We start from the raw sequence: 17,676 nt of genomic DNA, 5'->3' as shown, positions 1-17,676 counted from the left end.
AAAGCTCACGGTTCTTTAAAGCTCACGGTTTCTCCACACTAAATCAGTCTTCCCTTAAACTGGTTTAGTTTATAATGCTGATGTTCTGAAATGTCTGTGACTGTAATGGTGTTTAAGTGCAGTGTTCAGGTGTGAGCTGCAGGTGTCGCTGTTGCTTTAATTCAGCAGGTAGCTGCATTTCTGAGCTCTGTGATCCAGCATAATGTCAGTCCGTGTGAACACTGGGTCAGGCCTGCCTTCAGGACTGAGGTGAAGGAGTTAAACTAAAGAGTTTAAAAATGTTGTAAAATGTTAAAAAATGAAGCGGATTTAGGTTCACAGCACTGATCTGTAGGAAATGCTCTCTGTATCCTCCATTACAGCAGAACTCTCTCATTTCTGGAGGGGATGGATTTTAAAAGCTCACAATAACAGCATGCTGTTTTCTTCTTCTTTTCATCTTTTATAAAAATGTATCTTAAAGTGAGTGTTAAAGGTAGACTGTTCACTTTCACTGTGTTTCACTGTATTGACTTTCTCCAGGTGAAGTGTACGTTTAGTAGTCAGGATGTACAGAGTCATGCATCTGGAAGTAATGATGGAATTACTCACTACTGTTTTAGTACTGAAGTAGTTTTTTAAGAAAGATACATTTAAATCAAATCAGATTAAATCATGCTTGTCACGTGTACACATGCATACACTACACCCCTGTGTAGTGAGTAAAGGTGAGTGAAGAACTTTATATATATATATTAGTTCTACACTCACCTTTACTCACTACACATGCATGTGTATACGTGACAAGCGTGATTTGATCTGATTTGAGATATATATCTCATACACTCAAATATGTAATACATACATACATATATATGTTGTGTAATAGCATACTATACACACACACACTATATATATATATATATATATATATATATATATATAGTTGTGTGTGTGTATAGTATGCTATTAAACAACTTATACTTGACCATAATAATACACATTATACATACACATACATTTATTTTATTTTTTTCAGTTTAGGATTTACTTTACAAAAGAATGTATTTGTCTGTTGTATCTATAATCTACATGCTATACTACACCTATAATCTACATACTATACTACACCTATAATCTACATGCTATACTACATCTATAATCTACATACTATACTACATCTATAATCTACATGCTATACTACATCTATAATCTACATGCTATACTACACCTATAATCTACATACTATACTACATCTATAATCTACATGCTATACTACATCTATAATCTACATGCTATACTACACCTATAATCTACATACTATACTACACCTATAATCTACATGCTATACTACATCTATAATCTACATACTATACTACACCTATAATCTACATGCTATACTACATCTATAATCTACATACTATACTACATCTATAATCTACATGCTATACTACACCTATAATCTACATACTATACTACACCTATAATCTACATACTATACTACATCTATAATCTACATGCTATACTACACCTATAATCTACATGCTATACTACATCTATAATCTACATGCTATACTACACCTATAATCTACATGCTATACTACACCTATAATCTACATGCTATACTACATCTATAATCTACATGCTATACTACACCTATAATCTACATGCTATACTACACCTATAATCTACATGCTATACTACATCTATAATCTACATGCTATACTACATCTATAATCTACATACTATACTACACCTATAATCTACATACTATACTACACCTATAATCTACATACTATACTACACCTATAATCTACATGCTATACTACATCTATAATCTACATACTATATATTTACATATATGTATGTGTGTATGTGTGTGTATGTATGTGTGTGTTTATTATTAATATTCACTTCATATGATGATGGTTTGACTGTAGTAACTGTGTCTTTTTGATGTGCATCTGTTTGTTCTGGTTCTGTTTACGTCGTCCTTTACACAGCACAGCGCCCCGCCCCCCTGCTCCGCGATTGGCTGTTGACTGAAAGAGCAGATTGGAGAGCAGCTTTCTGTTCTAGGACACTTCTGTAAACGTTCTAGATCGGCGGGTTTATTGGTGAGCTATCTAGAACACGAGGCGTCCCGTGACGGTTCAGGCGAACTCACACAGCTAGGAGTTTAAGGAGGGGCGAGGTGAGGCTCTGCCTGCCAATCAAAGGGCAGGAAAGGCGGGCGAAATCGACCAGCCAATCGTAACCCACGGGGCGAGGCCGCTATAGCCAATCCCAGCGCAGGAGGGCGGGGTTATCGTATCTTTCGTTCTCCCCGCTTTCGGGTGAAGCATCGCGGGACTGGAGCGGAGCGGCGGGTGAGTACCGTTCCCATAGCAACCGCAGTACTATTTACACTAGTTTAGCGCTCAGGTTTTACATTAGCGACGTTTTTAACGTTAAAACCAACAACGGCAGCGTTTACTGAGCTCAGAGCTCGGTCTTCTCACAGAACAACACCTTCCTCAAGGTCCCTCTCAGCGATCTGACATCTCAGATATATCATCTGCTTTAGATAATATATATATACAGGGCAAAAAGTATATAACCTAGCTAACATATAAAGATAAAATATTCTCAAATATAGCATATATTAATTTCTTTATTTAATATTTATTACATTTCTTTATTTAATAATCAGGAGTTCTGCACATTTTTAATGAAGAATTATTTGTGATTTAGTTGCACTTCTACAAATATTTCATACATTTTCAAAAATGCAACATATGTTTTGGCCATATATCAACATATACAAACATATCTACTGCTACAAATGTATGATAGAACATCTGTGTATATATATGTGTGTGTATATATGTACTATATTTAAAATGTACTGCATATATGAGCTTATATGTTTTCACAGACCAATCTATAATACATGTAGTAGCCATATAATATGCAATATATGATACTTACATATATGTATACACTATGTTTGAACATATACTTTGAATTATACACCCAGCCCTTTATTCTATATGTGCAGGTTTCAGATTTCTGTGAGGGTTTAGAGTGATGTTTCTTAGTTACAGTAGATTAATTAGTTTATATTGTGATCTAGATCATATCTGTGCTCAGGGAGAAGGGAAGTGGAGGAAAATCAATAAAAGTTGTTTGTGAGTAAACAGGTTTTCTTATAGGTGATATGTGTATGATAAGGCTAAATCATGTACATTTAAATGTATCTGCATTAGTGATTACATGCTCTAATCTAGAGATCAGACATTTGCCTTTTGAATATTAGTATTAAGGTTAAAGAGTTTTCTGTGGCTCTAGACTTTAAACATCACTGTTTTAATAAAGCACTGAACTCATTTAATAATAAATAGATGAATGAATTATTGATTATTAATAATGCTTATCTGGATCTAATCTGGATCGAATCTGGAGTTTAGGACTTTTACACACTAAAGTTCAGAGGTTTTAATCCTTTGATCATTACTTTGAGTCATGGGTGTGAATCATTTCAGTGTGTAAAAGTTTAAACCCATTCCTGAGCTTCATTAGATTCATCAGGACAGTGACTCAGTGAGGACATACACTCACATAATATTCAGACAAGCATAAATATTAATACAGTGAAAAGTGTGAAGTAAAGGTAGTGGAGATGTGTGGTTTGGTTCCTGATTTGTCTGAGCACTTACACACTTAGTTAATATTATATTAATGAAGTCATATTTAATTATATTATATAAAAATAATAATTTTACTAAGCCAGACGTTAGGACAGGGCTCCTGGTGGAAGCTTGCTGTGGTGAAGAATGGAAAGTAGATTTCTGGATGTTTGGAAACACTGGTTCTGTGTGTGAAGCGCTCCGGGCCGCTCTACCCAGCCTGTGTTTGATTTGGGATGTGGTCCCAGTAGAGAGGGGTTAGTGGAGCTGGGACAGAGGCTCGTCTTTCTCATGGCTTTTTAACAGCCTGATTGGATGGAACTAATGCAGCACTCTGACTCACTCTAGTTTAGACCGATCAGCTATAACATGAAGATAAAGTGAAGAGCACTGAGGATCTGGGTCCAGCGGCTCCTGTCTGTCGAGGGGTGGAAGATGATGAAGGTGATGAAGCAGGAGAAATGGACAAGCGTAAGAAACTGAGACACTTTGACAAGAACCAAACTGTGATGTTCTAGATAATGACTGGGTCAGAACATCTCCACTAGAACATCAGGCAGGTCTTGTGAGGTGTTCCAGATACCACAGGGCACCTCTAGTGGTTTTGTGGAGTCCATGTGTCGATGGGTCAGAGCTTTTATATTTTATTTACCTTCTCATTATTTAATGTTATGGCTAATTAGCGTTCCTCCTTAAATCAAGGGTTTTAAAAGAGTTTCTCCTGCTTCTGTTGGAGTAACTGTCTCTACTGTCCAGAGAAGAAGACTTTCTACTAGATTTTGGGGGAACATTGCTGTGAGGATTTGATTGCATTCAGCGACAAGAGTGTTACTGAGGTCAGGATGTTGGATAGATGATCACCACCCCACCTCATCATCCCCAACTCATCCCAAAAGTACTGGATGGAGCTCCTCCACCATCATTCCAGAGAACACAGTTCTTCCACTGCTCCACAGCTCCTCAATGCTGGGGGGCTTTATACCCCTCTAGCCCACGCCTGGCATTAGGCAGCATGGAGCCAATAGGGTCATGATGTTGATCTGCTCCAGAGAGTGTGTGTGCATTTGCACATCTGTGTCAGCAATGGGTGCAGCTTAAAGTAGCTGAATGCATTCATTAGAAGGGGTGTCCACAAACATTTGGACACGTAGTGCATTTCAAATGATCCAACCACACACTGGCTTTATCTACGTCCAAAATTCCTGAGTCCTTCATGGAACAGATCACTCCGAGGCTGTGGGGGATCCTCAAATATTTTTCCTGCAGCCGGCCCAAGAGCAGCAATGCTAAAGCCCAAAGCAGCCTCGCTGGGGGTGCGATTGTGTAAATGGAGCGTTTACAGGATTCCCATCTGTCCTGCTTTATAGCTCTTTATCTCTGATACCCGTAGAGACGGCTGTGTTTTAAAGGAACAGCATGAAGAAGCAGGCTAATGTAGCTAACGCTGAATGACAGTCAATAGTCGCCAGTTATGATGCTGTTTATTTGGTCGTGTTATTGATTTGCATGTGTTTACATGTATTTGTAGCTGATTTTGATTTAATGCGTATCAGCCCATACGCTTGATAATATATGGCAAAACATACAATGTAAATATATGATATATTAGAATAGATGGATTTATATGCATATTGTCATTTTGATGTACAGATCCTGATATATTGTATCAGAATTTCATCATCAATGGACCAATAGAAATGCTCCAAAATGACTCCGAATAAAATCTTTTTACATTGACCTCCATTAAACGTTCTGAAGGTTTTTCCTCTCTCTCAACCTCACCAACCTATTGAGCATTTCTACTGGTCATGAGATTCTGATACAGTATAAAGAACCACTGCCAGATTCACTTTATTATAGTCACAGTTATTATAAACATTTCAACATCTGGACGTTTGATCTTCGTGTGATCATAAGATAATATAACTAAACTCACACAACTGAAGAAATGTGGTTCCCATTTCCAGGCAGCTGCTATGTTTGGTGTTGTTGTAGTTTCTATGGTGTTGCTAGTTGGTTGGTATGGTGTTTGAAAGTGGTTGCTTGGAGGCTGCTATGGTATTCCAGGGAATTTCTATTATGTTGCTATGGTGTCAGGTGGTTGATATGGTATCCGGGTGGCTGCTTATGATATTGCTAGGCGGTTGTTGTTATATCCTAAGTTCTATTCTGTTGCTATGGTGTTGCTAAATGGTTGCTAGTTGGTTACTATAGTAATCCAGGTGATTTCTGTGATGTTGCAAGGTGGTTGCTATGATGTTGCTATGGAGAAACCACAAACATTTGGACATATAGTGTATCACCGATGTCTAGAAGTAGAAGCATCACAGATAATACACAGGTGTCTGTAGGAGGCCGTGTACACTATGACCGAAAGACCAAGGGCTCTAAGTTTCCACATTATTGGAGGTGCAGAGGTCGTAATTGTGTGACCTACAGTCTATAGGGCACATCGGCCCAAATTACAGGGGAGCATTGGGTTGTTTTGCTGAACTGGTTCATTCAGACCCATCTGAGTTCTTCTGAGGTCAAATGTAGAGCGTCAGATCATGGACTGCAGCAGAGCAGCCCCAGATCGTCACACTACCACCACCATGTTTGACAGTTGACAAGATGTTCTTATAATGGAATGCTGTATTGTAGAATAACAGAACTTTCATTGTCCAGGTACCTTCAGCTGTATTTTGTGTTCACTCAGAATAAATATGTGAAAATAGAAGAAATATTTGTACACATTAAAATTTAAATTCATCATGATAAAGTAATAAAACATATACAGAATACTTGATAAATATATGAATGAATAAATAAATAAAAAAAATAAAATGCTTTTCCGCTCTACTAATGATGTATAATCTGTATTATTTTATAGCCCTGTCGGTTCCTCCACGCGTTTGTAAGTGTTGAGAATCCGCAGCACACGTCACGACTGATCGCAGGATGTGTTTTACAGAGGCCTCGTAAAACTGTGTGTTTGCCAGCGTGTTGGCAGACGTGGTGGGTGCATAAGCACTGAGTGTATGTGAGTGTTTGCGTGTGAGTGTGTGTGCTGTCCACTCAGTGTATTTAGAGGAAGCTCGGTCCGTGTCTGGCGGTTTGGACTGGGCCGCTGTCATTTCAGTGGAATTTCCTGCCATCTGTGTTCATTCGAGTTTTCTCACAGATTCACACTCGCTGCTGTTTCGATCCGGACACATCACTGCAGCTTCACTGGTGCATCCTTGAGTCAGAGCTTAAAATGATAGCTCAGCCAAAAATCACATTTACACCCCCGCCCCCCCCGCCCCCCCGCCCCCCTGCCCCAAATGTAGATCAGATGAGAGCTGCGTGGTGCCTGAAGAGCCATCAACCCTAAACCATCTCACACTCACTTTCAAGCTGTGTGGAGGTGTTCAGTCATCTCCAACTGACTCTAACAGTGCTTGCGTTGCTGCGGCCCTGAACACCCTGCCTTCACCCGAACCACGTTTAAACATCTGGAGGTTTGATCTTCGAGTGACCAGATCATTGCTATGTTGTTCTTGTTGTGGTTTCTGTGTTGCAAAGTTGTTTCTAGGTAGTTGGTATGGTATCTAGGTGGTTGCTATGGTATCCCAGGGGATTTCTATGATGTTGCATGTTGGTTGCTATGGTGTTGCAAAGTGCTTTCTAGCTGGTTGCTATGGTATCTAGGTGGTTGCTATTGTGTTGCTCTGACATTAAAAAGTGGTTGCTATAGAATCCCAAGTGGTTGCAATGGTGTTGCTGAATGGTTGCTAGGCAGCTGCTGTGCTATCCCACATGTTTTCTATAGTGTTGCATAGTGGTTGCTAGGCACTTAGTATGGTATCCAGGTGGTTGCTATGGTATCCCAGGGGATTTCTGTAATGTTGCTAGTTGGTTGCTATGCCATTGATAAGTGGTTGCTATGTCATTGATAAGTGGTTGCTATGGAATCCCAAGTGGTTGCTATGGTGTTGCTAGTTGGTCGCTATGGTGTTGCAAAGTGTTTTCCAGGTAGTTGGTATGGTATCCAGGTGGTTGCTATGGTATCCCAGGGGATTTCTATGATGTTGCATGTTGGTTGCTATGGTGTTGCAAAGTGCTTTCTAGGTGGTTGCTATGGTATTTAGGTGGTTGCTATTGCGTTGCTATGGCATTGATAAGTGATTGCTATAAAATACCAAGTAGTTGCTATGGTATCCCATGTGTTTTCTAGGGTGTTGCTAGTTGGTCACTATGGTGTTGCAAAGTGGTTTCTCGGTGGTTGGTATGGTATCCAGGTGGTTGCTATAGTGTTGCTAGGAAGTTGCTATGGTACTCCCACATGTTTTCTATGGTGTTGCATAGTGGTTGCTAGGCGCTTGGTATAGTATCCAAGTGGTGGCTAAGGTGTTGCTAGGTGGCTGTCATGTTTTTGATATGTGGTTGCTGTGGTCTCAGTATGATTTGACTCAACCATTACACATTTAACTGTGGCGAGAGCTACCTGTAGATCAAAGGATGATATTTAAATGTTTTCTTAAGCAACACAGCAAATACCTTAAGCGCCCCCTCATGGACAGCTGTACACGTGCATTTCTGGACAGTGTGAGAGCTGCAGAAGCTTGATCTGAAGGTGGAGCAGCATGTGGGTGGAGGTGGTAGAGTAACACTACAGGATTTTACACTAATATGACTCTATGGGTTCTGCAGCGTTACACAGCAGTTCTGGAGAGAGGTTCTCCTCCTGCAGCTCCACCACCAAACCTCCATAGTGCAGTAGCAGCAGCAGCGCTCCGGCCCGGAGTGGAAATGACGGAGACGCCCTTCTCCCTGTTCCAGTCAGTGGAGCATCAGTATGATCCTGAAGCTGCTGGTTTAAGGTGGAGCTGATACAGAGTGATGCTTTAAGATGGAGCTGATACAGAGTGATGGTTGAAGGTGGAGCTGATACAGGGTGATGGTTTAAGGTGGAGCTGATACAGGATGATGGTTTAAGGTGGAGCTAGCACAGGGTGATGGTTTAAGGTGGAGCTGATACAGAGTGATGGTTGAAGGTGGAGCTGATACAGGGTGATGGTTTAAGGTGGAGCTGGTACAGGGTGATGGTTTAAGGTGGAGCTGATACAGGATGATGGTTTAAGGTGGAGCTAGCACAGGGTGATGGTTTAAGGTGGAGCTGATACAGAGTGATGGTTGAAGGTGGAGCTGATACAGGGTGATGGTTTAAGGTGGAGCTGGTACAGGGTGATGGTTTAAGGTGGAGCTGATACAGGGTGATGGTTTAAGGTGGAGCTGATACAGGATGATGGTTTAAGGTGGAGCTGATACAGGATGATGGTTTAAGGTGGAACTGATACAGGGTGATGGTTTAAGGTGGAGCTGATACAGGATGATGGTTTAAGGTGGAACTGATACAGGGTGATGGTTTAAGGTGGAGCTGATACAGGATGATGGTTTAAGGTGGAACTGATACAGGGTGATGGTTGAAGGTGGAGCTGATACAGGGTGATGGTTGAAGGTGGAGCTGATACAGGATGATGGTTGAAGGTGGAGCTGATACAGGGTGATGTGGGCACTTTAAAGAAATCTCTCCCAGGTTTTGCACCCCTCCACATTACTCTCCTTTAAAAGCCCAGCAGTATGATCTGTATTCTGAGAGCCTTTCAGTGCTTGTTTTTTTCTCGTTTGCAGTAATTTATACATAAACTGGATCCAATAAATGGTTATATAAATAAATATTGTCAGGTTGTGGTTGTGAAACTTGATATACAGTTAGGAATCCAGCTGTTTTCCATTTAAAGTGCAGAGTCGGCTCTAATAGCTGTTCTGTGGAGCTTTTGGAGTATTAGAGGAGATGAATGCTCTGGATTCAGAGCTCTGTATGACCAAACATCCTCATAAAAGCCAACAGACGTTTATGCCTCAGTTAATTAGACTTTTATTTTCCGCTGACTTTCACACAGCGAGCAGCTGCCAAACACCTGCTAATAACTGATCATACACTGTTAGTTATTACACAGCAGGTTCATTAACGTCTCACACACACACACACACACACACACACACACACTTTTCTGGCACCATTAAAACGTCTGTTTTAAATGTCGACTTTACTTATTGAATTCTCATTACAACCCCACCCCCAAAATACCAACCACACACCCCGAGGGCGTTCACGAACCCCTGACTGGGAAACTCTGTTTTTATTATCATATACACTATATGGACAAAAGTATTGGGACACCTGCTCATTCACTGCTTCTTCTGAAATGAAGGGGATTAAAGAGCTGATCCTGCTTCTGTTGGAGTAACTGTCTCTACTGTCCAGAGAAGAAGACTTTCTACTAGACTCTAGAGGATGGAGCATTGCTGTGAGGATTTGATTGCATTGTGCAATAACAGCATTAGTGAGGTCAGGATGTTGGATGATTGATCACCACCACATCTTATCTCCAACTCCTCCCAAAATTACTGGATGGAGCTCCACCATCATTGCTGGGGGGCTTTATACCCCTCTAGTCCACGCCTGGCATTATTAGGCAGCATGGAGCCAATAGGGTCATGATGTTGATCTGCTTCAGAGAGTCCTATTCTATTGGCAGTACTTCTTCTCTACAGGGACTAGACAAGCTGTGTGTGCATTTGCACATCTGTGTCAGCAATGGGTGCAGCTTAAAGTAGCTGACTGCATTACTTTGGACACATTGTGTATAATATCTCTTAAAGTCCAGCTATTGGATCCATCTTCACAGGAGAAAGCGTGTTTCCAGGATTTTGTGTTTCCAGGATTTTGTGTTTCCAGGATTTTGTGTTTCTGGGATTTTGGTATTGGGTTGCTAATGATTTGCCTGTTATTTGCTAAAGAATTGCTAGGGTTGTTAGGCAGTTGCTAGTGAGTTCTCTGGTGCAATCCTATGGACTCGCTAGGTGGTTGCTATGGTATCCCGGGTGGTTACTAAGGTATGGTTGCCAGGGGATTGCTAGAGTGTTTCTTGGTGATTGGTAGTTTGAATAAGCTTGTGTTAGGATGTTGCCAGGTAGTTGCTTTGGTGCCTCTAGGTTTGTTACACAGTGGAGACTGGTATACCATAGCATCCACTTAGCAACTAACTACCAGCACCATAGCAACACCTTAACACCAACCTGGGGTACCTTAGCAACACTATAGCAACCACCTGATATACCTACCCTCCACTGATATAACCATCTACCAGCACCCTAGCAACGCCCTAGCAACACAATACCACAATGGATACCACATAGGAACATCATAGCAATCACCTGGTATACCACATAGCACACCTGCTAGAATCATAGCAACAACCTAGCATCTTCAAAACAGTTACCTGCCAACACCATAGCAACACATTAGCAACCACTTGGGATACCTGAGCAACAGAATAGTAACCACCTAGTATACCTTAGCATCTACCTAGCAACCCCCTTAGCCACCCATACCAGCACCCTAGCAACTATGGAGCCACTCTAAAGCAACTTCCTGGCAACACCCTCGCAACAACTTTAACTTTTAACACTATAGATACAATAGCAGCCACATGGCAGCATCATAGCAACCACCTGGTATACTTTTGCATCCTCTTAGCAACCACCTGGTATTTACTTTAACATCTTCTTAGCAACCACCTACCAGCACTCTAGCAACTTCCTAGCAACTCCTATGCAACACTCTAACAATATCTTAGCAACCACCTGGGATACCATAGCAACCACATAGTAACACCATAGCAACTACCTAGCAACTCCAAAGCAGCTACCTGGCAACACATTAGCAACCACTTGGAATACTCCTTATAAACACAGCATGAGTGATATTGAGGTTATTAAGGCTACAGCACACTGTGTTGTCTGACCTCACCACAGGCCAGTGTGTGAGGAAGCTGTGAGGTGCAAAATAATAAGAACAGCCTGTAGGAAATGTTTAGCGCTCACATTCAGATACGTCTGATTAAAGATCCACGTTATTACGTCATTAAAGTACAGCCATTTCTCCTCTGCCTCTTCACTCCGTGTGTTTCCTCAGGCCAGACAGCATTCCTAATTATCCGTCTTGCTAACGCAGCTGTTTACCAAAATCGGTGCATTACTGGAAGGGTCGTAAAGTGGTTTACTGTAACTCGGCACGTCAGTCCGAAAAAAAAGCATATGGGATAGAAAAGTGGCCTGTGATAATTGGCCTACTGCACACACTCCTCCCCAGATGGTACAGATGGAGTCGCAGCGTTCAGCAGACAGCTCACCACCTTCCTCTCTTCTTCTCCCCAGACTCCCCGACTTCTCAGCTTCTCTGGGTTTTTAGCACAGAGATCCAGCCCTGCTCACAGAGCTAGAAACTACAGAAGTCAGAAGTGCATTTCCTGAATGGTTGCTGGGTGGTTGCTATGGAGCTTAGAGGTGTTAGGAAGTGTGCACCAACTTTTGCACTCCATTACTGGGAAAAATACATCAGGAAAATATATTTACAACCTATAACAGCAATTTTAATATAATAGATTTTTTTTGTAATGCATTTTTTATTGCCGTCACACAAATGTATCTCCAGAACAGCAGCTGATTTTATGCAGAGTCATTTTGGAGCATTTCTATTGGTCCGTTCATCATGAAATTCTGATACAGGATTAAGATTCATATTAACACATTATCCAGACCATTTAAACCAGCTTATTTTCACAATAAACCTAATAATAATAAAAAAATCAAATATCTAAATATTAAGCAAGTCGGTTAAACAGGTGATATTTTACGTCATTAATTTATTAATTTATCTCAGCTTTTAATAAATATGATCAACATCTATCTTCATTATTTATCCCACCACATTCTTGGGTTGTTTCAGAACCTCCTTTAAAGCTGTTTTCCAGCTTCCTCTGCCGAGGGTTCAGGACAGTCCAACAACTGAAAGTGTGTTCTCCTGACCTCCCCTGACCTCCCCTGACCTCCCCTGGGTTCTCCTGTGTTCTCCTGACCTCTCCTGGGTTCCTATGTGTTCTCTGTTGTTGAACTGACAGACAGACAGGCTGAACTGAAGATGGACGGTGTGTAAAAACTCTAGATCCCACCGTGTTCAAGAATGACCAGCACTGTAGCCGCAACCATGGCAATGGGAATAAACACCTCCACCTGTGAGACGACCCCTCAGTTCACCTTTTCTCCAGGTCTGCCTGCTTTCATTCCCAGCAGAACTCCGATTTCACAGCAATGCTCCTTCAAAATCTAGTGGAAAGCCTTTATTTCCGAAGAAACAATCAACGAACAGGTGTCCCAATACTTTTGTCCATTTAGTGTATGTCCGTGGATTTAGATACACTCAGTACATTTGCACAGATTTATGTGTGTGTGTGTGTGTGTGTGTGTGTGTGTGTGTGTTTGCATGTATTTGTTCAAATGTTGTCTCTGCATCTGTGGTCGTGTAGGTGCTTTGGGACCGAAGGCAGATTCACCATATCGGGAAAACATGGACTGATTTATCCGCATCTCCAGATACCGAACAAGATCCAGAGGAAAGTGTAGTTCTGACACATCTCTCCCCACATTCTTCTCCCCGGAGCGCCATTTGGAGCGGAATGGGGCCAACCAGGCTTGGATCTGCGGAGTTCCAGCTGGAGAAGTGCGGCTTTTCAGACAGCGTTTATGACGAACAGCAGCTTCCCCAGGATCCCCTGACCTCCTCCAGCCAGTACTGCCTCTCTCATTCCTTTCACACACAGAGCGTCAACCTGCACAGCGTGTCCAAGACTGCAGTGCCCATCATCACCGAGGACGGCTTTGACTTAGCTTCCATCGTCTACTCCACTCAGAGATCTGTTATGTACCGGTGTGTAAGTGAGCTGCAGACCGACCCAGCCTGCAGTCATCCAGGCCCAGCTGACCTTTCTGAAGCTGTCAACATTTCCACGTCTCCTTTGGCATCGTTCGCTCCCTCCTTCTCCTCCAATCCGTGCTGCGTTGGCTCTCAGCTGTTGGGATCTCAGTCAGTCTCGACGTCTACTGCAATCCCAGGCATTCCGGCCGACGCCACACAGCCGGACCTACTCCCGTTTCCCAAGAACCTTAAGCAAGAACCTGCAGGTATGTTTGAAGTTTGCAAGCATCTCAAAAACAAGGATGCACTTCTTCATCTCAGACCTGAACGGAGCTATCTCCACACCAGCCCAGACTCCAGGGATGAACTGACCAATTCACTGAAAGCACACAAAAGTCCAGTAGCTCCATCGGAAGATCCTTGCACCAAGCTTCAGGTGCCTGTAGAGACGGAGGCCAAGTTCTTCCCTGGGAGTGAGCAGCCGTGCCAGTGGATGGACTGCAGAGCGTCTTATGAGCAGAAAGAGGAGCTGGTGAGACACATCGAGAAGGTTCATGTTGACCAGAAGAAGGGAGATGATTTCACCTGTTTCTGGGCCGGCTGTGTTCGCCGCTGCAAGCCCTTCAACGCCCGCTACAAACTGCTCATCCACATGAGGGTCCACTCTGGGGAGAAGCCCAACAGGTGCATGGTGAGTTGTCAGGGAGAGAGAATAAACATAAAGTCAGTGGTCAGTGAGGGTCTACCTGTAATTAACTCTATATAACATTAGAATAAACCCAAATAAACATAAAGTCAGTGGTCAGTGAGAGTGTCTACCTGTAATTAACTCTATATAACATTAGAATAAACCCAAATAAACATAAAGTCAGTGGTCAGTGAGAGTGTCTACCTGTAATTAACTCTATATAACATTAGAATAAACCCAAATAAACATAAAGTCAGTGGTCAGTGAGTTTGTCTACCTGTAATTAACTCTATATAACATTAGAATGAACCCAAATAAACAAAGTCAGTGGTCAGTGAGAGCGTCTACCTGTAATTAACTCTATATAACATTAGCATAAACATAAAGTCAGTGGTCAGTGAGAGTGTTTACCTGTAATTAACTCTATATAACATTAGAATAAACCCAAATAAACATAAAGTCAGTGGTCAGTGAGAGTGTCTACCTGTAATTAACTCTATATAACATTAGAATAAACCCAAATAAACATAAAGTCAGTGGTCAGTGAGAGTGTCTACCTGTAATTAACTCTATATAACATTAGCATAAACATAAAGTCAGTGGTCAGTGAGAGTGTCTACCTGTAATTAACTCTATATAACATTAGAATAAACCCAAATAAACATAAAGTCAGTGGTCAGTGAGAGTGTCTACCTGTAATTAACTCTATATAACATTAGAATAAACCCAAATAAACATAAAGTCAGTGGTCAGTGAGAGTGTCTACCAGTAATTAACTCTATATAACATTAGAATAAACCCTAATAAACAAAGTCAGTGGTCAGTGAGAGTGTCTATCTGTAATTAACTCTATATAACATTAGAATAAACCCAAATAAACATAAAGTCAGTGGTCAGTGAGAGTGTCTACCTGTAATTAACTCTATATAACATTAGAATTGGGTGGGAATGTGCTGTTGGTCAGTATAGTTATAGAGATGTTGCTCAGAAGGTCACAGGTTTGGGTGCTGATCTTCTCTGTGAACTCCGGACACTGTAGCGTTTTCTCTGAGGTAACAGCACGTCTCTGTGGTCTCTGATGATCAGTGTAACGTGTGGTCTTCTGAGGAGTGGACTCGCTGGTGGCTGGTGGTCTCCATTTCCTTGGCAGTGTTCTAAAGCCACAGTGAGGAGCAGCTGAAACAGCAGCAGAGCTGGCCCAGGACCCGCTCTGAGCCGACCAGCAGACAGTCAGGCCAATGTACACACACACACACACACACACACACACACACACACACACACACACACGGGACACTGTAGTGTTTTCACTGTTGTTATTTGAAAGTCTTGCTGAAAGAATAGAAACTGATCCTCCAGGTGCAGCGATCTGAGACCTGAGATCTGCAGGCAGCCTTTACCTGTACAGTAATGATAACAATAACAATAACAATAATATTAATAATAGTAATAGAAATAATAATAATAATAACTTTATTTATACATAGAATGCAGTGCAGAGTGCTTCACAATGTATGCTAATAAGGTTTATTGGTTCTTAATAAAATAAGAACCAATAAACAATAAAACAGCAAGAGAAAGAGATAAGAATGAATGTAGAATTTAATAGAAATATAAATAAAAAGAGGTGAATTATAATAATAACAGTAGCACTTAAATAATATAAGCAAGATGTGCTATTCAAATAAACAAAACATAAAAAATAGGTATTCTTAAAACTAAATATATCTAAAATTCCATTTCTAATTGCCATTTAATTATGCAGATATTTTGGTGATATTCTCCTTTAAAGGTCCCGTACAGAACATCTGTGAAAAACTACAAGTACAAAACCAAACTGCTTTAAATTCATTTAGAAGTTTTTTTTTATTATCACAGGTTAGCCAATCTGAACAGAGCTCATTTACATAAATGAGAGATTAAGAGGGGTGGGCTCCTGAGTGGTGCAGCTGTCTAAGCATTGGCTCTGTCATCAGGAGGTTGCAGGTTAGGTCCCCGGGTGGTGATGCCACAGTCATCCGTCAGTGTCTGGAAGTCCCAGAGAGCACTACTGCCCTCTCTCTCTCTCTCTCTCTCTGGCTGGGTAGGACAGTCCTCCCTCTCACACAGCTTGTCTAGTCCCTGTAGAGAAGAAGTACTGCCAATAGAATAGGACTCTCTGGAGCAGATCATCATGACCCTATTGGCTCCATGCTGCCTAATAATGCCAGGCGTGGACTAGAGGGGTATAAAGCCCCCCAGCATTGAGGAGCTGTGGAGCAGTGGAAGAGCTGTGTTCTCTGGAATGATGGTGGAGGAGCTCCATCCAGTACTTTTGGGATGAGTTTTGGGATCACTAACACACTTGTCACTGAATGCAATCAAATCCTCACAGCAATGCTCCTCCAGAATCCAGTAGAAAGTCGTCTTCTCTGGACAGTAGAGACAGTTACTCCAACTACAGCACAAGAAAGTCTTTAATACCCTCGATTTCAGAAGAAACAAAATGAATGAGCAGGCGTCCCAATACTTTTGTCCTTATACTTTAGTAGTTTACTGTAAACTGTAAATAACAACATTGAGAAACTGCTGACTGAAGCATCAGGGATTGAGGCGGCTCAGAAGTGCAGACAAATGAGCTGTGTTTGTGAGAACTTGCTCCTCGGAGTCTCGTACTGCGTCTGTGAGCCTCGTAAATCTGTCACTGAGCTTTCCAGGAAAATATAGAGCGCTTGGCTGTAAGACCTCAAACTCAGAGTGTCAGATTGCGTCAAACTGGAGGGTGCAGGTGGAGCAGTGTGTGTGGATGGACTAGCCTAGTGTAAGCAGACAGACAGCTGAGGAAAGCACCGCTCAGCTGTCCCCGGTGGGGAGAAGGGGATCATGGAGTTTTGCATGTCTTCATAATGAGCCATAAAGAGGCAGGAAATCACACGTCAGACATGTCAATCAAAGGTTGATTGGCATTTATTAAAGTGTTATGTTAAATATTTCCTAGTTATTATGTCTCTCCAAGAACCTGAAGTGCTTCACATACATCAGTCAATTAGATAAACAATATATATATATATATATATATAATTAATACAAATGAGTCATGTCCAGTCCCCCCAATATCTACATTAAATGGACAAAAGTATTGGGACACCTGCTCGTTCATTGTTTCTTCTGAAATCGGAGGTATTAAAAAGAGCTGATCCTGCTTTTGTTGGAGTGGCTGTTTAGGGAAGAAGGCTTTCTAATAGATTCTGGAGGAGCATTGCTGTGAGGATTTGATTGCATAATTCAGCAACAAGAGTGTTAGTGAGGATGTTGGATGATCACCCCAAATCAAAGCAACTAATATTAATACTCTTGATACTTCGAAAAAAACAATGAATGAGAAGGTGTCCCAATACTTTTGTCCATATAGTACGCAGCATAATGTTAATTTGCATATTGCATTCATATTAGTTATTAGTATATTTTGGAGCATTTTTATTGGGCCGTCTATCATAATAAAAAGTGTCTGGTAAACAGTGTCTGGTTATGAGTTGCTGGGTCGATGTATCTCTGGTGGTTTGTCTGAGTGTTGCTAT

The 17,676-nt window shown here is 41.4% G+C and overlaps 1 protein-coding gene across 3 annotated transcripts in view; it reads left to right on the top strand.

The window, feature by feature from the left end:
* The first annotated feature begins 2,339 nt into the window (after nt 1-2,339).
* Nucleotides 2,340-17,676, top strand: part of glis1a (GLIS family zinc finger 1a) — a 38,012-nt gene continuing 22,675 nt past the window's right edge. For all 3 annotated transcript variants that reach the window (XM_072690972.1, XM_072690973.1, XM_072690971.1), the window contains exons 1-2: nt 2,340-2,348; nt 13,043-14,122. In XM_072690972.1, the coding sequence (XP_072547073.1) occupies nt 13,193-14,122 (930 nt within the window). In that variant the 5' untranslated portion in view covers nt 2,340-2,348; nt 13,043-13,192. The remainder of the gene's footprint in view (nt 2,349-13,042; nt 14,123-17,676) is intronic.

The sequence above is a fragment of the Salminus brasiliensis genome, chromosome 11, assembly GCF_030463535.1.
Source record: "Salminus brasiliensis chromosome 11, fSalBra1.hap2, whole genome shotgun sequence".
Taxonomy (NCBI): domain Eukaryota; kingdom Metazoa; phylum Chordata; class Actinopteri; order Characiformes; family Bryconidae; genus Salminus; species Salminus brasiliensis.
This window is presented reverse-complemented; position numbering and strand designations above follow the sequence as displayed.